Genomic DNA, 20,143 nt, shown 5'->3' with positions numbered 1-20,143 from the left:
AAAGTGCTTACAGCTCTTTATAACTTTATTTATTTGCCTAGATACAATTTTATTTAGACCAACTGAAATGAAGTGACATTTCATGCAATTAGGATTTAACTGATTGGAAAGAATGTACAAAAATAAGTGGTGAAAAAAATGCAAATGCAAATTTTCAACCTCGTTTACAGCACATTTTGGAAGTTGAACCTTTCAGATGACATTAGTAAAAGAAAGGAAAATGATCTGAGGGAGAACAGGCGACTGTCAGAGCCTTGAGGGCACCAAAAGGTCTTAATAGCCCTGGCCAGGACCCCACCAGAGTCCATGAGCTGGGAGCCCCATTTAAGCTCAGCCCAGGGCCTGGAGCTGTGCCTGTGTCCAGGATGGACCTTGATCTGTGCCTGTCTCCTGGATAGACCCTTGGTTAAGTACATCCCACCCCTGCCCTGTCTCCTGCTCCTGGCTGGGGTGCCAGTACAGACCCTGGGCCTGGTTCACCACTTGCCTTGCCTGGGGCTGCTGATGGATTTGCACAGCTTGGGCACACTTGACTCCTGTCTTCCAAGACAGTTTAACCTTTTCAGGACTGAGTCTTGGTGATCCTTCATGACATTTCCTGCAGACCCACAACTGAGTTCCCAAAGTAGCATCTTTTGATGCTTTAGGCCAGCTCCTCACTGGGATTAAAGCAGTCTGGTCCTCTAAATATCATGCAGCAGTTACCAACAAGCTGTTTCCACCTCTAATTATAGGACAGAATTGGCAAGCAGACTTCTTTTTCCCCTAAAAAAAGGAATGACTTAGCAAATTTGATGAAAAATGAGACCAAAGCAGTTCAGTGACAGGGATCAGTGTTGGATTCAGAAATTACCAAAACCTAGGTCATTCCTACAGTTGATCAAGAAGAAGGGATAGGACAGGGAATATTAGGAACACAGAAGGAGGTGAATTCTTTCCTGGATTTAAGCAGGGCCTTTTACATAGCCCAGGTACCAAAGTGCTCTCATTCTAAGCCCCTAAAGCATGGGCAATGGAGGAAGGTCTCAATGCAAAGAGCAGCCTGATTTGGTCCACAAGAAACTTCTGGATCTCTTTCAACATCCTACATATTCCATCTAAGTCTTGTGGATCATCTTCAGCCTCAGGAAAAGTTAAAAGCCAAACAAGGCTGACGCAGCTTTTAGCATTTGTGAAGGTTTTTGGTGGTGTTTTTTTAACTGCCAAACTAATTAGAGGTGCTAAAAGCTAACTTGCAGTAACTAAAATAGTGAGAAACAGCTTTTTGAGTTGGAGTGCCCAGTTTTACTTCTCTTTACTCACACTGCTTCCCTACAGCAACCAGAAGAGTTTCTGTGATCACTGACAGCTCCCTCAGTTTGCTACTCACTCCACTGACCCAGAAGTAAAAGACAGCTTGGAGCATCAGGAAGTAAAAGCAGGATCAAAAGGCAGCATGCACATTCTAATTGCAGGTTTCCTCCCTAAAGTCAGGCAGTTTGTGAAGAAGGCAGGACCCAGAGGGGATCTCATACCTACCTGCCCGAGGGCATGCTGGAGCAAGGTGGGATGCCCAACAAAGCGAACATTATCAATCTTCAATTCAAACTTTTTGCCACACATATCTGACTTGGTAGCCAAAATCGTTGCCAGGATGACATCTGAAAACCTTGAAGAGCAGAAACAGAAATTATTACTGTTTTCAAAAAGCACATCCCCAAAATATTCTTCCAAACACAGAAATATTTAACTCCAAAGTTTTTAAGCCATTGTAAATTGTGACTAGATTGCTGTACCTGGAGTACCACCAATTATGTAAAATTAAGGACCCCTAAATTACATCCCTCAGATCATTACAATTATAAAACAGGAAGCATTCACAACAAAGACTGCAGGGTCATGCTCATTTAATTACATGCTCAGCAAAATACATTGAAAAGATTAGATGCAGTTTGCTTAAATATAAAAAGAGCTGGAGTTAGCCATTGCCTGGATTTAGCTGCAGGTTAATTAACTTACTAAGCAACTACATATTGACACAGCCTGTCACTCAAGCACAACAGAGATCTTTAAGCCATTCAGTATGGCAGAGGGGAAGGCAAGAAAGAGCTGATTCAATTAAAAGAAACATGGCCAATGCTTGTCCTTCCTTTCCTAAAGCTCATCAGTGACATTTCAAGTTCCTCATTTAATAGATCTCAACCTGTGCTCAGCAGCCCATTGGCACCTTCCAAGAGTTGCGTGGCCTCACCTGGGCTTTCTCATTTGATAAATTACACTTATAACAGGCCAGGCCCTTCCCAAAGCCCAGCTATGGGGTTACTGAATTGCTCTGGATTGGTGAGGGCAAGGTAGCAGCTCTGAGATGGGAGGGCAAGTATCCACAAGGGGTCTGCCCTGTGAAACACAGCCAGTGCTGCAAAGCCAGCTAAAAATCCCATGTGACAAGGGAGGAATTCCACAACTGCTCTCTCCAATGGCCTCTCAACATTGGTCTGGTCTACCAGGAGTTGTTTCTTCAAGGTGTCCCCTGGGACAGTGAAGCCCAAACCCACAGGGAAGAGGACCTCAGCTGCTAGAGTAAACTTGTTGCTCTAGAATAGAAGCAGCGCAAGGCTTGTTATTAACAAGTTCTCTCCTCATCTGTTTTACAGAAGCTCCTACTTGCCCTAATGAATTTCAGACCACTCTCATGAGAGCTGCGTTTTAAGAATGAAAATGTTTATTTCGTTTTGTGTATTTACACCCAGGGATGTGTGTCCCTGCCAGACCATCCCCCTAGAGCAGGCAGGTATCCCAGATAACCCAGTATCACTCAGACAGGAGGGCAGGCATGGGTGTGTGCTGTGCTCATCTTATCTCTTGGCCACAAGTGAGCCTTCCATGCCCAGAGAAGCAATTAATGTACCTTAGTCCTGCTTCCCTCTGAGTCATGGAGTACTACAGAAATTAAGACAAATGCACTCAAGAACATGGGGAATTCCTTTTATTTACAAATACTGGAGATGAAGGACCACACAGGTCCAAACTGCCAAAGCCCCAGGTGCTTGTACAAACAGGTTGCCCTGACCACAGCACGCTGCTTCTGTTTGGTTTATGGAAGGAGCAGCTGTGCACAAACTTCCAAATCCCTGACTGCTCTGCTCCAAACTTCAAGCTAAGGGCAAGCAGAGACTAGCCAGAGACTCCTGGGGCCACTGAGCCCATGCTCTCCAGCCACTGGGCTGCACAACTTGGGAAGTTTGGGAGCAAAGGGCAAAGCGCTGGAACAGGACCTGGACTGACAGTCCCTGGAGATCACATTTAAAATAGAAAAGTCACCATGACAGCAGTGAGCTTCTCCTCCTCTTTTCACCCTGTTCAGCTGCTCATTAATAGGCTTATTATGGAGCCAGGAAGATGGGAACAGCACTGGATCCAAAAGGAGCATATGTTTTGGGGGGTGAAGGGAGAAGGAGGGCAAACTAGAAAATGTCGGCTTCCTGTTAAGAAATTAGTTCCCCTTCCCTCCTCCAGCCTTGGCAAAGGATACCTGGGAGCTGATAAACTGATCATTCTCATAACTTCCATAAGGAATTACACCAGCAGATCTTTCAACAGATAAATGTGGTGCTAAAGGTGGGAATTCAGCAGTTTCCCAGGGGAGCTCTTGACACCAACATTCCTGTCTGCCCTACCTTGCATATATGGCTCTTTGGGGAAGAAGAGATTAAAAGGCTGATTTTGGAAAGTCCTCAGGATCTTCTCACTAGCAGGGTCTTCTCTGTCTGGGAGGGTACTGAATTGCAGTCAGAGGACATGCTCAGGGACAGAATCCTGACACAGGAGCACCTCCTATCACCACAGGCTCTCCCAAGAGTCATCTGGACTCCTCTCCCATTCTCCTCCTCTGACAGCCTGGATTTATAGTTTTGCTGTCTGGGTTTTTTTTAATCCCCAGTGCTCTACATAATTTTGACATTTCTTGGGCCTCAGGACAATAGGGAAATTGAGGAACAGCAGATGTGTTATTCCCATTACTTCAATTAGTCACCTCATCCTAGAAAATAACACTTTAAATATTTCATTACACATTTTCCCATCTTTGGGGTATGTTAAGATGACCTAAAAACACTGACTGACTTCTCAGAGCCCAAGAGTTTGTAAGAAGCAGATTAAGTTTTGCAGCTGGGCAGTAACCCTTTTCCTTTTATGAGATTAGTCTGAGCATTGTGAATCCCAGGGGGAAGCAAACCTCTTCTGTACTAAGGAATTCGGAAGGCAGGAAGAATATACAACAAACAAAAGATTTGTCCAATATATTCTACCACTTCTCTTCAGAGCAGAACACAGCAACAGCACACTGAAAAGAACAGGGGAAGATTCAAACATTAATTCATTTTTTTCCCCCAAGAATGGATTGTAACTTTTAATATGCCACAGGAATTCAAAGCAAGGTTTTTATAAAGAATTTTCCTTTGAAGTAGTTCAGAACAGGATCTGAGTGTGTAGGTGAGGTTTATGCTAAGCAGGGGCTAGGGATGCATTATTTTTTTTCCTTCTGGGGCTCCGAGTTAAGCACTTTTCCCTCTATGTGTGTAATCATCCCATTTAGCTGAGTGGGGCACCAAGAACAAGCAACCAGCACAGCTGCTCAGCCTGGGGTCCTCTAAAGAGCTCTCCATCATTACCCTGGGATTAAATAGATTACTCACTGATCTGTACTTTCAAGTCACTTCTCTCAGAAAACAATTTGATTTAGGGCTCCTTGTTGGAATAACCACAATGCCAAGGCTATATTTGCTGCATTCCCAGAGCCTCCCAGCTTTTCCCAATTCATAGAAGGGACAGTGCCACATCCATTCTGGATTCCCTACAGGAAGCACAGAAATGTTAGTAGGACCTTGGTAATTATCCTGGCACAAACCTTTAGCAATACATTTCCTACAGACACTGTGATTTAGCATACGATTTTCTCATCATTCAGTGTAAAACAGAAACCAGAAACAAAAGCACAATTAAAAGGATGGTGAGAAAAGAAAGCCATTCTAGACAAAGGTGATTGTTTAGAATGTTTGGTCTTACCCTGAAACCAATTGCTCATCAGTTAGAGGACATTGGTCTCTGAAATGGGAACATGGCCATAAACACAAAACAAAACACAACAAAAGAAAATAAACGAGGCAAGTACACAAAATACAAAAGAGAAAAAAAAAGAGATAATATTAAAAATGAGGATGAACTATTAAGGGTTAAACTCTTGTAAAGGAAATACAACTATTGAGGGGAGTCAAAAGTTAATGGAAGGTGAATTCCAAGAATATATTGCAGGCTGTTTGACAACAGGGAGAAAACAGGCTAAGGTAATTTAGCCCTTGCACTAGCAGTGGCTGCTGCCATGTGTTTTCCCACAGTACACAGCATTTATGGAGCTGATTTCCATAGCACTTTTAAATTCATGCTTACCTTAAGAAAAACAGAAGAGGTTGCAGCCTAATTTAGAGCAGATTCTAAACCTCAGTTTCTTTCCTAGACTATTGCTATAATTTCTATCAAAGAACCTCACCAGCAGCCCCAAACGACCCACAGCTCTTCCCAACTGGTTCCAGCACTTCCATACCCACAAGGCTTAGGAAAAGAGGATGCTAAGTGTTTATATTTGCAGGATTCTGTGAAGGGCCTGGCACACCCAGCCACCACTGCTCCTGCAGGGATTCACACAGCAGGCACAAGGCTGGCCACACTCACAGCACTCACATCAAGTCCTTCTCTGCCCTGCTCTGTGCCCCAGGCAATAAGCACAGCTTAGGAAAAGGAGATTGAAAAAGCTTTCAAGGCAAAGAATCCTAAACCCTTCTTTACAACAGGCGTACAGAGCAGGACTGAGTTACCACCTGTATTCATTTTTGTATCAGAAACACCTGCTTCAATTTTAACATCCAACTGCCACTTTTTCCTCCAATTAAGATTAAAAAATTACTTGTTTCCTGAAACAACTTCATAAATGTACTAGAAAATGAACCTGATAAAAGCTTTATAATATCCCACATGAGAAAGGGAAGGCAAAACTGAAAACCTCCAATAACTACTCAATACAAAACACAGCAGATTTCTGCCAGTGACAATGAAAAGAGAACCTAGAGAACCTAAATGACAAACTACACAATGGGGTGACATTACAGGAAGGGTGTTTCAAGGAATGGGTGGATGAATGGAAAAGCACACGCTTACAGAAAGGAAGCCTTTCAGAACAAATACAAGGAAGAACACTGCAGTCCAGTGAAAGAGGGACAGAGGAAACAAATGTTATCACAGGAGAACTACTGTTTGTTAGAAAGGGACATTCAAACCCTTGTTTGTCAGTAACTTGGGCTTTTTATAACAGAAGCATTTGCTAAATTTGCTAAAACTCCTTCAGTTAGTCAGCTCTGCTACTAAAAATGCAAAGTCTGCTGAACATATGTTACTATATGTGCCTCCTCATTAGAATATTTGCTTGCTGGCTATACCACCTTCAGAAAAACTCAACTATTTCAAACCAATTTAACATAGCATTATTTTATGGCTTCCAATGAGTAATTGCCTCATATTTTTTCAGGGGAAAGAAAGAAGATTGGCAGGCATCTCTGTGAACATCGGGAGGGGGTGTATTCCTGGTAAAACACTCAGAAACTGAAGGATGTTTTTGAAAAGTGCAAATGATGAAAAGCTGAGAAGAAGCCAACAAAGAGAGACTTGACAAGCAAATTGTTTTGACAGTCACAGTCTTCTGAATACCTTTTTGTTGTATGACCACCATCAACACACCTCAAACATTTTTGCTGCTCAACTTGCTTTCAGCAGGAAGCAAAATATGTATTCTGAGAACCCAAACCCAGCTCCAGGGAGTAGAAATTAATACAAGCAAACACACCTCAGTAACCTCAAGGAAGGATTATAATGAATAGGCTGCCATTGTCTATAAAAAACCAAAAAGCATAACAATGACCAGGAAATTGAGCCTGGAGGATAAAAGAAATCCAATTATCTATACAAATATGTGACATAGAGATGGAGTTAAGGCACCCAAACTGATCTAATTTTGTTCCTCCTGAGAGCATTAAGAAATACATGCACCTCAACTACTCTAGGAAAGGTCAGTTCCAAAGTAGTTGATCTGGGTTCCAATAGCTCAGGGGAAAAAGCAACAGTAAACATTACCTAGGACACAATTGGTGCTAGATTACTAATAAATTAAAGACAGCCATCCAGTATAAAAAAGGATGACTCCAACCCTCTTAGGAACTATTGCAGCTACAAGATAAATCTGAAATAACTTTTGTACTGAGCATGCAGTGGGAAAACCTCAACCCTACAACATTATCAAACTTGCCATACACCACCAACTCAACCTAGCAGTCTGCCCACCCCACAGCCTCTCTCTGTGCCACCAAAAACACCCACCCATGGGTGCTCCTGACACACAGGGATTGAAAGGAACCTTTGTCCAACTCTTCCTCAACGAAGTCTTCCAAAAATAATACAAAACCACTTCATAGATTACTTTTATTGTGGACAATTTCAGACAGAAAATCATCACCACCAGAAAACAGACTGGACTTCATGCTGATGAACTCTCTCCATGGTCTGAGTGTCCAGGAAGGGAACTGCTGGACTGCAGAAGGATCTTACATGGATGGAGCTGCCACTGAAGGAATGGCTCTCACAAAACCAGTAGCTCCATTCTTGGTCTCTACAACCCGATCTTCAATGGAAACACACAAACTGAAGCAAAAATTCATCATGTTGGTGAGGAAAAAAGCAATGATAATATTGGTTTCATGGCTTATGAAAGTTAAACTCCTTTCCTTTCCCAGCTTACAAAGCAAGTGCATCTCCCTCCCTCCAGAGGATCTGCATTTTTCTGCTTCCATTCTCCCTTTGTAATCTTTTCTATTCCAAGGCACCAACTTCTGTTACTCCTAAAATTGCCTGATACAAATCAAAGTTGGAGCAATCCGTTCCACAGTTTTGAAGATGTCTTTTTCTCTTCTGCTGGAAGAAGCAGCTGTGTACTTAAAACTTGCATATTTTTTACACCTGTACCAGTCAGTGAAAAATATGAACTTTGCTAACAAAAATCCCCTTGTCTAATATAAATCAACAGCACTCAGTATATGAAGAGCATCAGCATATTCTTCTACTAGCAGGTACCACTGAAGAGGACACATTTAACTGCTACATCAGTTGTGTGGGATGCAGGGAACTTTTAAGAGTGATGATTGCACTGCTGCTGGGAAAAAGCTTTCAGTAATCAAACTGGAAACAAACACAATTTTAAAGGGTCTCTGAATTTCAGAAAGCAGATGCCCAGCCATATAAGCAGCACCAGCAGTGTACTAGACTCCAATATCCAGCATCTAGAAGAAATAAATTTTCAGAGCAACAGAAATGTGCTGCTCTTCTATTTCCCTTTTCATATGCATGGGAGATACAGACAGATCTGAAAAAATTCTTTAATTAGTAACAAATACCTGACCAGTAGATTAAGCATGAACATTCATGCCCAGTGTTCTGGACATCACTACAATGAAACAATTCAAATATTTGTTTTGTGTAGGTTACATGGCAGCACATTCAATTTAAAATCTGTTTCAGAAAACACCAGCAGTTTTCTCATCTGACCATCATTTGAAATGATAAAAGCTTTTCCTACATCACTGCAGTAACCACATATTGTCTCACACTAATTCAGCAACACAGGCAACATACAATAAACACAGCCATACATTAAGTGCTTTGTCCAGCCTACCGAAAAAGCAGAGGCAAGAATCAGTGTCAGACAGAAGTTGGTATCATTCCAACACCTTCTTAATCTACTTAGGGAAATTCTAGAGCCAGGGGTTTGAACAACCACCAACAAAACCCCTGGGATAACCAGCAGATGTGTGCACTGAGCTCTCCTGCTGTCCACAGCCCAGCCTGAAAACCCAACTCAGTTCCCAAACACACAAATGGTTTGCTCTGTCCATAGTGCACTCACTGGACACACAACCAAAGGTTGTGTTTGAAGGTTTCAAAGGCATCAGAAGAGGCAGAAGTTATAAATTACCTCAAGCAAAATGTGTTTTCTTAAGATCCCAGTCCTGGAAAATGAAATTAATTGATGATGTTTACAGTCACGTGGGTGATTTTAATTTCAATTAAACCATTCTCTGTCACAAAGTTAACAAAATTAACAAAATCGTTATCTTTTTTTGGGTGGGAAAGTGATGATTACTTTGTACTCTTATAAAAGAGAAGAGCAGCAATTACGTCTTTTTTATTAATACTGGAGATTAAAATACGTATCTGTAAGTGAACTATGGGCCAACAGACAAAAAAGTTTTCTCTCCCAGATTTCTCTCATATCTAGTAGTGATAAATTTAGAACTATGCAACAGATTTCAAATGTTCAACAAAACTAATTAGAGGGTCCATCCATACATACACACATGCTGAACACCACAATGCCTATTTTCAGTGCATTTGTTACCCTCTGATTTCCTGTACTTAAAAAACTCTCTTCAAGTCTCAGTTTCCTTTTGAGCCACTGTGTCACTCCACTGACACAACAGCAGCTCTGTCTTGAGAAACAAAATTAGTTATTCATTAGTGGACAGCAATTCCATAAGACTATTACATGAGCTAGGGAAGAAGTTGAAGCAACTGAAAAATATATCTAGTTAGGAGTAGGGAGGTAAAGAAAAGTGGGATTTTGCCAAAGGATTAATACTCCTAGTTTTGCAAGGGTAATATTGCCTTTCTAACGAGCATAGAATAGCTGACCTTGCCCAGAAAACAAGAGATGCAACAGCACTGCCTCGTGAGACAGTTCTCTTTATAAGCACTAAGTTGGTCACAACTTGATATTAAAGCATTTTTTGCCAGGTTGTCTTCTGTACAGTCTAAGAGAGTGTGCCTAGAACTAGGAGGCAAGAGAGCAGGAGGCTGTCTCTCCTCCATGTCAACCTCTTAGGCAGAAGAAATATCCTCCCTCCTACCTGGAGTCCCCATCTTGATCTTCTGTGGTGTCACCAGAGCCATTCACAGCATATCGACTCCTTGGTTTGTCTGAAGCAAAGAATAAAGATAAATTTACCCAGGAATAATTTGCATAATGTGTGTTTGTATGTTTTTCTATTCTCACTCAAAAGAACATAAAAAAATAGGAGAAAAAATTTATCCTTCAGGGGATGAAGAGGAGAAAGTGAAACATGCACAGAAACTGATACAGGTAAGTTTGCAGTTCAAGAGTGGAAAGTAAAAGTCTGACCAATGCTACTTCCCAAATCACAGAGCTCCATCACCCCACAGCACCTTTAGGCCCTGCACTGATACTGGTCCCAGTCCAGCCACAGGCACTGTCCCAAATCACAAAGTAAGAGGCGCAAGCAGTGCTGGCACCTGAATAGTACCATGCTTCTGTTTTCCAGGAGAAATTAAACCTCCCCAAGCACATTATTCAAGACTACAGACTAAAGTTTCATGGTTCCTACCCACTACTGGTTAAAGCTTATAGTGTTTACCAAATCCCTTCCTCCAAATCAGTGCCATCCTTCTCATCCTGCCCCCTCCTTCCCCTGCAGCTCCCAAAACCCATGGGATTCACCTGCCTGGGGACAGAGGTGAGGTACCAGGTGGATAGTGACACCTGGCACTAATGTGGTTCAATTGAGGGATGAGAGGGGTCCCAGGGCACCTGGGGGGAGTGAGGGCAGCTGCAGGGCAAGGGCTGAGAGGTGCAGAGTCCCATGGGGAGCTGTGAGGTGTGCCAGGTCCTCATGGACAAGGGGAGCGAGGGGAGCCTGGTACCCACGGAGTGCGAGGGGTGTGTGTGAGGGGATGACAGGTACCCACGGAGTGTAAGGGATGTGTGTGAGGGGATGACAGGTACCCACTGAGTGTGAGGGGTATGTGGGGAGGATGACAGGTACCCACAGAGTGTGAGGTTATGTGGGGGGGATGACAGGTACCCACAGACAGTGTGAGGGGTATGTGTGAGGGGATGATAGGTACCCACAGAGTGTGAGGGGTATGTGGGGAGGATGACAGGTACCCACAGAGTATGACGGGTGTGTGTGAGGGATGACAGATACCCACGGAGTATGACGGGTGTGTGTCAGGGATAACAGATACCCACAGACAGTGTGAAGGGTGCGGACTGCCAGGTGAGGGGTGCCAGGCCCCCATGGACGGTGTGAAGGATGTGATGGGGAGTTCCGGCCCCCCGCGGGAGCTGTGAGGGGTCCGTGTGAGGTACCGGACCCCGCGGGAGCTGTGAGGGGTCCGTGTGAGGTACCGGACCCCGCGGGAGCTGTGAGGGGTCCGTGTGAGGTACCGGACCCCGCGGGAGCTGTGAGGGGTCCGTGTGAGGTACCGGACCCCGCGGGAGGATGCCGGGCCCAGCCGCAGCTCCCGGGGCCGCACTTACTGTCCTGTGCGGCGGGGTGCTCGGCGCCGCGCTGGAACGGGAAGCGGAACAGCAGCTTGTTGCCGCGGCTGCCCGAGCTCACCAGGATCACGCTGATGGGGCTGGTGCTCTCGCCCATGCCGGCTCGGGCTTGCCGCAGGAAGGGCCCGGCCGCTGCGCCTTCCGCTTCCGCCGGCGCTCGGGGCCGCTGCCCGCCCCGCGGGGCCGCCGCGCCCGTGCGGCCCTGCCCGTGCGGCCCTGCCCGTGCGGCCCTGCCCGTGCGGCCCTGCCCGTGCGGCCCTGCCCGCCGCCCCCGGCCCGAGCCCGGTGCAGCCCATGGCCCCGCTTCTGACCAGCACCTCGTACCCCCAGTGCCCCAGTTCTGACCAGCACCTCGTACCCCCATGGCCCCGCTTCTGACCAGCACCTCGTACCCCCAGTGCCCCAGTTCTGACCAGCACCTCGTACCCCCATGGCCCCGCTTCTGACCAGCATCTCGAACCCCCAGTGCCCCAGTTCTGACCAGCATCTCGAACCCCCATGGCCCCGCTTCTGACCAGCATCTCGAACCCCCATGGCCCCGCTTCTGACCAGCACCTCGAACCCCCAGTGCCCCAGTTCTGACCAGCATCTCGTACCCCCATGGCCCCGCTTCTGACCAGCACCTCGTACCCGCAGTGCCCCAGTTCTGACCAGCATCTCGTACCCCCATGGCCCCAGTTCTGACCAGCATCTCGAACCCCCATGGCCCCACTTCTGACCAGCATCTCAAACCCCCAGTGCCCCAGTTCTGACCAGCATCTCGAACCCCCATGGCCCCGCTTCTGACCAGTATCTCGAACCCCCAGTGCCCCAGTTCTGACCAGTATCTCGAACCCCCAGTGCCCCAGTTCTGACCAGCATCTCGAGCCCCCAGTGCCCCTGTATAACCCTCCATGGTTCCCTGTATAACCCAGTGCCTGCAGTTCAGACCAGCACCTCACACACAGCCCCACCCCCAGTACAGCCCAGTATTCCCAGTTCCGACCAGCACCTCACACACAGCCCCATCCCCAATACAGGCAAGTGCCCCCAGTTCTGGACAGCACATCATGCCCGCACAGCTTGTTCCCAGTACAGCCCAGTGCTCCCAGTTCATACCAGCACCTCACCTGCAGCCACATGCCCAGTTATGACAGCACCTCACACATAGCCCTGTTCCCAGTACAGCCCAGTGCCCCCAGTTCAGACCAGCACCTGACACTTACTTTCTCTCAACCATCCCAGTGTCCCATGGGCACCACTCCCTGTTCCAGGCACTCCCAGTTTATCCCAGTGCCTCACATGCCTGCAGCCAGCACCCTCCAGCTCAGCCCAGTGCCCCCAGCATGGCCCAGCACCCCCAGTTCAGCCCTGTACCCCGACAGTGCATGGTGGTCCCAGCCCTGGATCCCTCCACAGGGGCTGCTGGATCCTGGACCACCCAATGCTGTTATTTGGCCACTGTGGGTCATTTGTGGGCTTTCAGCCAGTTCAGTCATTAACTCCAGAGCTTTCCTGAGAGCTGGTAACACAGACCAGCGAGGACTCATCATGTCCCCCATGCCCAGACCCCCAGCCCCTCCGTCCCCGGGTTATCATCCTCATGGAAAGGGTGGACAGGCACTGGAACTGACCAGGGCAGTGGTGGAATCACAATCCCTGGAAGTATTAAAAAAAAAATGTGGATGTGGCATTTTGGGATATGGTTTAGTGGTCAGCTTAACAGTGCTGGTTTAACCTAACACCTTAGAGTGTGTGTGTGAATAGGAATTTTTCTAAGTGAGCCATGACTCTTCTCATTACACTTTCCCTGCTCTTTTTTCCACATCAGCAACTTTCTAATAGCAACAGGGAAGAAAAGAAGAGCTCCATAAAACAGTATTAAACAAGGAGGCTCGTTGGTAATTAGAGTGGGAATGGAGATAAAGAACACTGGGTAAAGCCTGCTGCAATGCCTCTTTGGGACATTTCAAACAGTTTTTTTAAATAACATTTCTGCCTTTCTGGAGCTAAGTACACACATGCCACACACTGAGCAGAAGGCTAAATTAATTGGGAGAACAAAGGTAATTTGTTGTGGATTGGAATGAGGCATGGATGCTTTTTCCCTAGTGGGAGAGGAACTGGTGACCTCTCCTGGGTTTGCCATGGGCAAAAGATGGGATGCAGGAGCTTCATGTGCATCTCCACCCTCCCTGTGCCAGCCTGGGTGCCACTGAGGGTGAATTCACTGGTGGAGAATCCCTCTGTCTTCCCTTCCAGTCCCTCTCCATTCTTCCACCATCTGGCAGTAGATTATTTCCATCAGAGCTGCCAAATCCAGCGTGTCAATATTGCAGATGAATGATTGCAGAGGGCTTTTCCAACCTTAAGGTCTCTGTGACACCAGGGTGGCTGCAGGGGGGCAGCTGTGGAAGTCAGAGCTGTGGGCTCCCCATGCTCATGGAAAGGCTGGCTTGGGCTTGTTGCTCATGTTCACTTCACAGCTCTGCTGCACCCTGCCTCATGGTTCCTGTGCTTTTACTCCTGCCTCTGGATTAGGAAGGGTGACATTACTCCCCTGGCAGCAGTCTTGGTGCCTTCATATTTTTTTGTGTTTAATCGAGATCAGAAGTTATCAGCAATTATATTTGAGGATGCCCTGGGGTTTTCTGCAAATTCTTCTGTATTTCATTGCATTCCTTAGATGCTTGGACACTCTGAGATATCCCCACTCTGGGTTTTGCTCTGCAGTCCCTGCAGGGACACAGGACAGAGGTGGGTGGCTGAAGAGGGAGATGAGCAGCCCCAGCAGGGTGTAATCTGCAGGGCCATTCTGCACAGGGCCAGTGATAACAATTGAGCAAGAGAAGGCGATGCTGAGGGGAGAGAGTTGTCCTGGGGTGATTAAAGACCAGTCGTGTTATCACAGCAGAGCACTCCTTGTACACCAGCACTGGGCTGTCATGTTAAAATTTCAGTGTGCCAGCTTCAAAATATAATTTTACTTACTTAAATAATGAATTATAGCCCTATCTGTCATTTCCAGCTCCTGCACATTTAGTTGTAGTTAGCCTTGTCATTTAAAGCAATGATTGCAAGTTCTTCAAGCGCTGGTAGGAAATTAAAGAGTAAAGCCAGGATTTAGACTCCACTTTCCAGACTTTCAAAATGCAATATGCCTCAAATATTTCAGAGTTAGAGCAGATATATGTCCTCCCTTATTCACAGCATTCTCCTTGAGGGGAAGGCAATTCCTGTGGATAATACAGGCCCATGGGGAAAGTTGTCCTTGATCTCACAGTGATGCCATTCAATTGGATTTACAATGAGGGCTGTTGGAAATGAGAATCCCACTTTTACAATTAGCTAACAGGTCTGTTGCTTGCTTCTGCTTTAAAATGAGAAACTCTGGTAGCTGGCTTTTGGAACAGATTTTAGATTTAAAAATACCTACATCCATTAAAAAAAAAAAAATCCCCTTTGGTGATTCTCTGACAGATTCATGACATGCCCAAGGGTGGACATTCTGCAGTGGAGCTGTGGATCTTCATGAGAAGCAGCAGTAAGGGAGGAAGACAGGGTTGGGGGGCTTCTCAGAGGACATCTTCTCTACTGGTCCTGTGACACAGAAGCAGCAGCAATCAGGCTGTCCAGTTCTTTGCATTCCTGAGGCCAGGACCCCCTTGTCTCACTACCCCATGGGTAGCTGCAACACTGTAATGAGGAATTTGGCTGAAAGGTTCATGCAAAGCCGAGCCATTTTCCATGTCATGTTGTGCTGAGGATCAGACTTCTCCCACCGGATTTGTTCCTGAGGAGTTTCCACAACAATCCCCAGCACAGCTCTGATCCTGAGTGAGCAATGAGCTCCTTCTAACAAGCTACTGTCCCCTTTTGGCTGCTCTGGTTTTTGAGATAGTGCAGGAGTAACTCTCAGAAAAGGGTTTCAAATTCCATAATGATTTCAGTGATGATGAATCCTCCTGTGCAGACATCACTCTGTGCACTCACAAACCTTAATCCTGCCCAGGTTACACAGGAGAGGAAGGAGTCCTGATGGTCTGTGCCTTATCCCTGTGTTTATCTGGGTCACAGCTTGGTGGAGTAACCCCTGATTAAAAGCACTCTCACTGAGGAGAGCTTGGAGCACTGCCATGCAACACGACATGTAAGAGGCAGTACTTTGGGGAGGAGACAAAAACATTATGTAAATGGATATTTCACAACAGCATCTATATTTTGGAAGTAAATTTTCTATGGGAAAACTGCAAGTTTTGGAAATGTGTGTAGCAAGGGATGATGAATACCACCTTTCTTGGTACTGCCACCCATTTAAGTTGTATAAATTGAATACCATGTTGTCTGTGCCCTGGCTCTGCCTGTGTTGTCAGTGGTACTTTGAAATGGAGACTGCACTGCTCTGCATCAGTGTAGCCAGAGTGAGCTCTGGGTTTTCAGGGGATATGTATGGCAGTATCAAAGGGAAGGTATACAAATAGCCCTCTGATAATATTCCCTGTGGTAAAACAATTGTCCTCCTTGTGTCTCAGGTGAGTCTACTTTCATATCCCCTCTTAAAGTGAGTGAATTACCCAGCCACCCAGCCCTTGGTCAGAAGGACTGAGGAGGAGCTGTGGCACTGAACACAATCTGAAATTAAATCCCAGAGGAGTTGTTGGCCTCCACAGAGGGGATGATAATTCAAGATCCTCAAACCCAGCCAGGCCTGCATACTCAGAGGCCCAAGTGCTTTGTGCCTGCCTTTTGGGAAAGCCCAAGGTTTATTCTAGTTTGTGTGACAGATGGCATGCAGAGAAGCTTAAATTAGAGCCCAGTGCAGAGTATAAGGGGTGGCTCAGAGTCCTTCTGCAAGTGCAGGGCTGCTTGGGCAGAGAATGTTATCTGACCCCTCTGACTGTACCAGCCAGGGCTCTGTGCAAGCTGCCAGCTCTCAGTGGTGATGGCTGAGGCTGCTGAAGTTTATCAGTGTGGCAAAGAGATTTACCTCTGCTTTATCTGCTGGCAGGATAGTTACTCCCAGAGGTTCTGCAGCAACCATCTCCAGTAGGGTATTTCTTTGACACTTTGCCCATTTACCTGTGATTACAGACCTGTGCTGGTCTCCATTTTGCTTGTTTGGTCCTTCACCCACCCAGGGCCCATACGCTGATGGTACCAGCCATCTGCTGTAGGACCAGGAGCTCTTGTGCATGTTCAGCACAGCACAACACAGCCAGCACTAACAGGAGTGCTGAGAGCTATTTTACAGTGCAGGGAACAACTAACAGTAAGATCACACAGTTAGAAATCAAAGATGTGCAGTCTGAGGATTATAAATAAAGAAATCTGACTGGGGTTTCTCTCACACACACATTTTTCTAGTACCATACTCAATTTCACAAACTCTGTATTCCTGTATCCAAAGTAATCCTTACTACCAGTGCTGTCATAGGCAGCAATTGTGAGTCCCTAATTCTTTGCAAGAAGCTGGCAAAGTGAAGTCCTGAAGCAAATGGCAGAATCTGCACTTACTCTTCAAAAATCAGAATTTCATTTCTCCTCTGAACTGCACTACAGATCTCCCAGCCCGTCCCTACCACTACCTACAAACCATTTTATGTGAAATATTGCACATGGTGCAGCCACATATACTGGAAGTGGCTGGGTCAGAAAGGCTCAGAGTCTTGTGTTCACATCTGTGAACCAAGGGAGGAAATGCAGATTCCTCTCCAGGCTCCTTAGCACGCTGCAGCCCACACGCTCCTCAGCTTAGACATGTGTCCTAATGCTTCACCACTGGACTTTTGCAGCATTATCTCTCTGTTCATGTATCAATACGTGTCCAGACAATTTCTTTGGACCACACAGCTGTTAGGTTAAGAAGCAAGAAGCTGATAAGGCCAGCAGGCAAGGAGGACAGTGTGCTGACCCTTGCCAGTGTAGCCATTGCTCCTCAGGAGATAAGTGTCCCCACTCCTCAGCGGGCCTCTGGAGTGACCAATGAGTGTGGACAGGCACCAAGCTCTGCTCCCCCCTTCCCCTTTATAACCAGGGCTGCCAGGTGGTGAGTCCAAACCTGCTCTGAGCTGCCACTGCAAGGGGACAGAGCCAGCACCTCCTGCACGATGACGCTGACCCAAGCCGAGAAAGCCGCCGTGGTCACCGTCTGGGCCAAGGTGGCCACCCAGGCTGATGCCATCGGGGCAGAATCACTGGAGAGGTAAGGCCCCAGCAGGCCTCCAAAGAGGGCTTTGCTTTTGGGATGCCTCTCATGTAGAACTTGGGTGAGTGAGAGCAGGCTGGGACCAGGGAGACTTGATGAAGAGTTGTGCTGTTTGATATGTAATCTCCAGGAGTTATAGCTGTGCTACTAAATGCTTCACAATCTGGCAGTAAAGCATGCTTTTTTAAACTATTTAATAGGGTTGGTTTTTTTTCTTATAGCCATACAGAAGAATTCATAGCCAGAAGCACTGGTGAGGAATACAAAGTCATTCATACTCAGTGTCCTGAACACCATTATCCCTGTTAGGGAATAAACTTTAAGTGGTTTATGGTACAAGTGATGCACTTTCTCTTGCAGTTTTTATGCATTTAGAGAATAGCTGTCCACTAAATTCACTGGATGCTCAGGTTTCATTGTTCCAGTTGTTAAGTAACAAACTGTTAGGAAACAAGACAGCTGGACCCCCTGCATGAAGCATGGCACAGTAATTCAAAGTCCATACCAATTAAACAAGCTGGTATAAAAGGTTCTGGAAATTATCAGAAATTCTTATGTTATTCAAACTGACTTAAATGCTATTTACAGCTCAATATATAGTATTATGATCCTCCTTTCAGGATTCTGAGTACCATTAATATCAATTCTGGTTTGTTAATTTTTGTTTGAAGGTTGAGGAAACTTGGTTATAATATAATACAGGAAATTTGGTGACAAGATGGGGCTTTTATTTAGTAAAAACAAAACCAAACAAAAGCAAACCCAAGGCTACACTAAGTTTTAAATAATTTTTAACACTTAATTCTTCTCTAGTACATACAGATAAACCTGCTGTCTAATCTGCATGTGCTGCAGAAGGTTTACACTGCACTTGTTCTGAGGTTTTACCACCTCATACCATTTCTAATGCTGACCCTCTTCATCATGTCCTCCTCCAGGCTTTTCTTGAGCTACCCCCAGACAAAAACCTACTTCCCTCACTTCGACCTGAGCCAAGGCTCAGCTCAGCTCCGTGGCCATGGCTCCAAGGTCATGAGTGCCATTGGGGAAGCTGTGAAGAACATTGATGACATCCGAAGGGCTTTGGCCAAGCTCAGCGAGCTGCATGCTTACATCCTCAGGGTGGACCCCGTGAACTTCAAGGTGAGTGAGCACAGAGACTTTCAGGGGTGGAAAGTGCCATCACAAAATTAGAGACCATAGGTCTCTAATGGCACCTTGATCCCTGACTGTGCTGCACAGTCGGTTTCTCATATGATTTTCAACCTGACATTGGGTCTTTTAATGGAAGTTCTGGCCCAATGCATGCAAAGAACTCCTGTGGTTTGTGTTCGACAGACTCAAATCTCTACTGGTTTTGCTGTAATTCAAAATTAATCTGCCTCATACATCAAGCTGTATCACCTGTCTGGAACAAAGTTTTAATAAATTATAAACAGTCCCACTTTGTTGCACTTGAGGAAGGGGCACATACAAGAGGGAGTGGGATCAAGCAGTGCCTTTGGCCCTAAACAAAAGACAACTGCACTTCTTCACTCCCATCTCAGGCAGCAGCACCGCCTGGTTGGGACATGTGCTTGTCATCCCTGAGCACACTGGGCCCAAGGTTCACTGCAGACCCTTACACTGATACCTGGTACTCACTGGGATGGATTTCCTGCTGCTTTCCCTTACAGCTGCTTTCCCACTGTATCCTGTGCTCCGTGGCTGCCCACTATCCCCGTGACTTCACCCCAGAAGTTCATGCGGCGTGGGACAAGTTCCTGTCCAGTGTTTCCTCTGTTCTGACGGAGAAGTACAGATAAATGACCTCAACAGAGGGTGAGGGAGGTCCATCCACAGCCCAGCCCTGCTGCCAGGCTCTGGGACATCACCCCTCCCTGGGCAGCTCTTTAAATCCCTGCTGCAGGGCCTTGGTCATCTGCAAAACCCAATAAATAATTCAAATGTGAGCCATGGTCTCTGTGCTTTCCTCTCTATGTGTTCTGCCCACACCTGATTGTTCAGGCAGGGGTGTTCTGAAATGTCTACACAATATGGAGGGCGTTTATAAAAAGTTAAAGTTTATAAACTTTATAAACTCATGTACTAATTCATATACCAATGAACTCATACTAATTCATGTGCCAATTCAGCGGGGATAACATAACATTCAGTGAGAGCAACACAGCATTGAGCAGAAGCCCAAAATGGGCTGGAGCCCTGTGACTGCAGCTGCTCACCAAGGTATATCCACCACAGTCTGTCTCCAGGCTGACCAGGGAAGAATCTTTCACCTGCTAGGACATTGAATGGACCCAGGCTTTTTGCCTGACCTATCCAAAACCCATCCCAGCCTACTGGGAACAAAACCTGCATTGCAATGCAGGGCATTGTCCTCTCATGCCTCTCTCCATGGGGTATGGATGTGGCATCTGATGTGTTTCTTCTGTGAGTTAACCCCACTGTGCAGCCACTGTGCCCCAACTCCCACTCACCTTCCCCCTGCAATGGGATGAGGTGAAGGGCAAAGGAAGATAAAAGCAAGA

The 20,143-nt window shown here is 46.2% G+C and overlaps 2 protein-coding genes across 4 annotated transcripts in view; one reads left to right on the top strand and one right to left on the bottom strand.

Annotated features, from left to right (window-relative positions):
* Positions 1–11,591, bottom strand: part of NPRL3 (NPR3 like, GATOR1 complex subunit) — a 41,360-nt gene extending 29,769 nt beyond the window's left edge. Inside the window, exons 1-4 of one of the 3 annotated variants that reach the window (XM_021531219.2) lie at positions 11,411–11,591; positions 9,981–10,050; positions 5,044–5,082; positions 1,519–1,648 (exon numbers count right to left, since the gene is read on the bottom strand). In XM_021531219.2, the coding sequence (XP_021386894.1) occupies positions 1,519–1,648; positions 5,044–5,082; positions 9,981–10,050; positions 11,411–11,528 (357 nt within the window). In that variant the 5' untranslated portion in view covers positions 11,529–11,591. The remainder of the gene's footprint in view (positions 1–1,518; positions 1,649–5,043; positions 5,083–9,980; positions 10,051–11,410) is intronic. The other 2 variants (XM_021531220.2, XM_077786813.1) reach the window with 2 other exon arrangements.
* Positions 11,592–17,517: 5,926 nt separating this feature from the next.
* On the top strand, positions 17,518–19,560 carry LOC110471036 (hemoglobin subunit pi). The gene is made up of 3 exons (XM_021531229.2): positions 17,518–17,612; positions 18,554–18,758; positions 19,292–19,560. Exons 1-3 carry the CDS (start codon positions 17,518–17,520, stop codon positions 19,418–19,420), a joined length of 429 nt encoding a protein of 142 aa, XP_021386904.1. The 3' UTR covers positions 19,421–19,560.
* The last annotated feature ends 583 nt before the right edge of the window (positions 19,561–20,143 follow it).

Source organism: Lonchura striata, chromosome 16, assembly GCF_046129695.1.
Source record: "Lonchura striata isolate bLonStr1 chromosome 16, bLonStr1.mat, whole genome shotgun sequence".
In the NCBI taxonomy this organism is placed as follows: Eukaryota; Metazoa; Chordata; class Aves; order Passeriformes; family Estrildidae; genus Lonchura; species Lonchura striata.
Note: the sequence above shows the minus strand (reverse complement) of the source record. Positions and strands in the feature narration are given on the sequence as shown.

What these genes read in the sequence shown, in the direction of transcription:
- LOC110471036 (XM_021531229.2), top strand. Translation starts at nt 17,518, where the DNA reads ATGACGCTGACCCAAGCCGAGAAAGCCGCCGTGGTCACCGTCTGGGCC. An exon ending in GGGGCAGAATCACTGGAGAG is followed by an intron (nt 17,613 to 18,553) that starts GTAAGGCCCCAG and finishes GTCCTCCTCCAG; the next exon opens with GCTTTTCTTGAGCTACCCCC. An exon ending in TGGACCCCGTGAACTTCAAG is followed by an intron (nt 18,759 to 19,291) that starts GTGAGTGAGCAC and finishes TTTCCCTTACAG; the next exon opens with CTGCTTTCCCACTGTATCCT.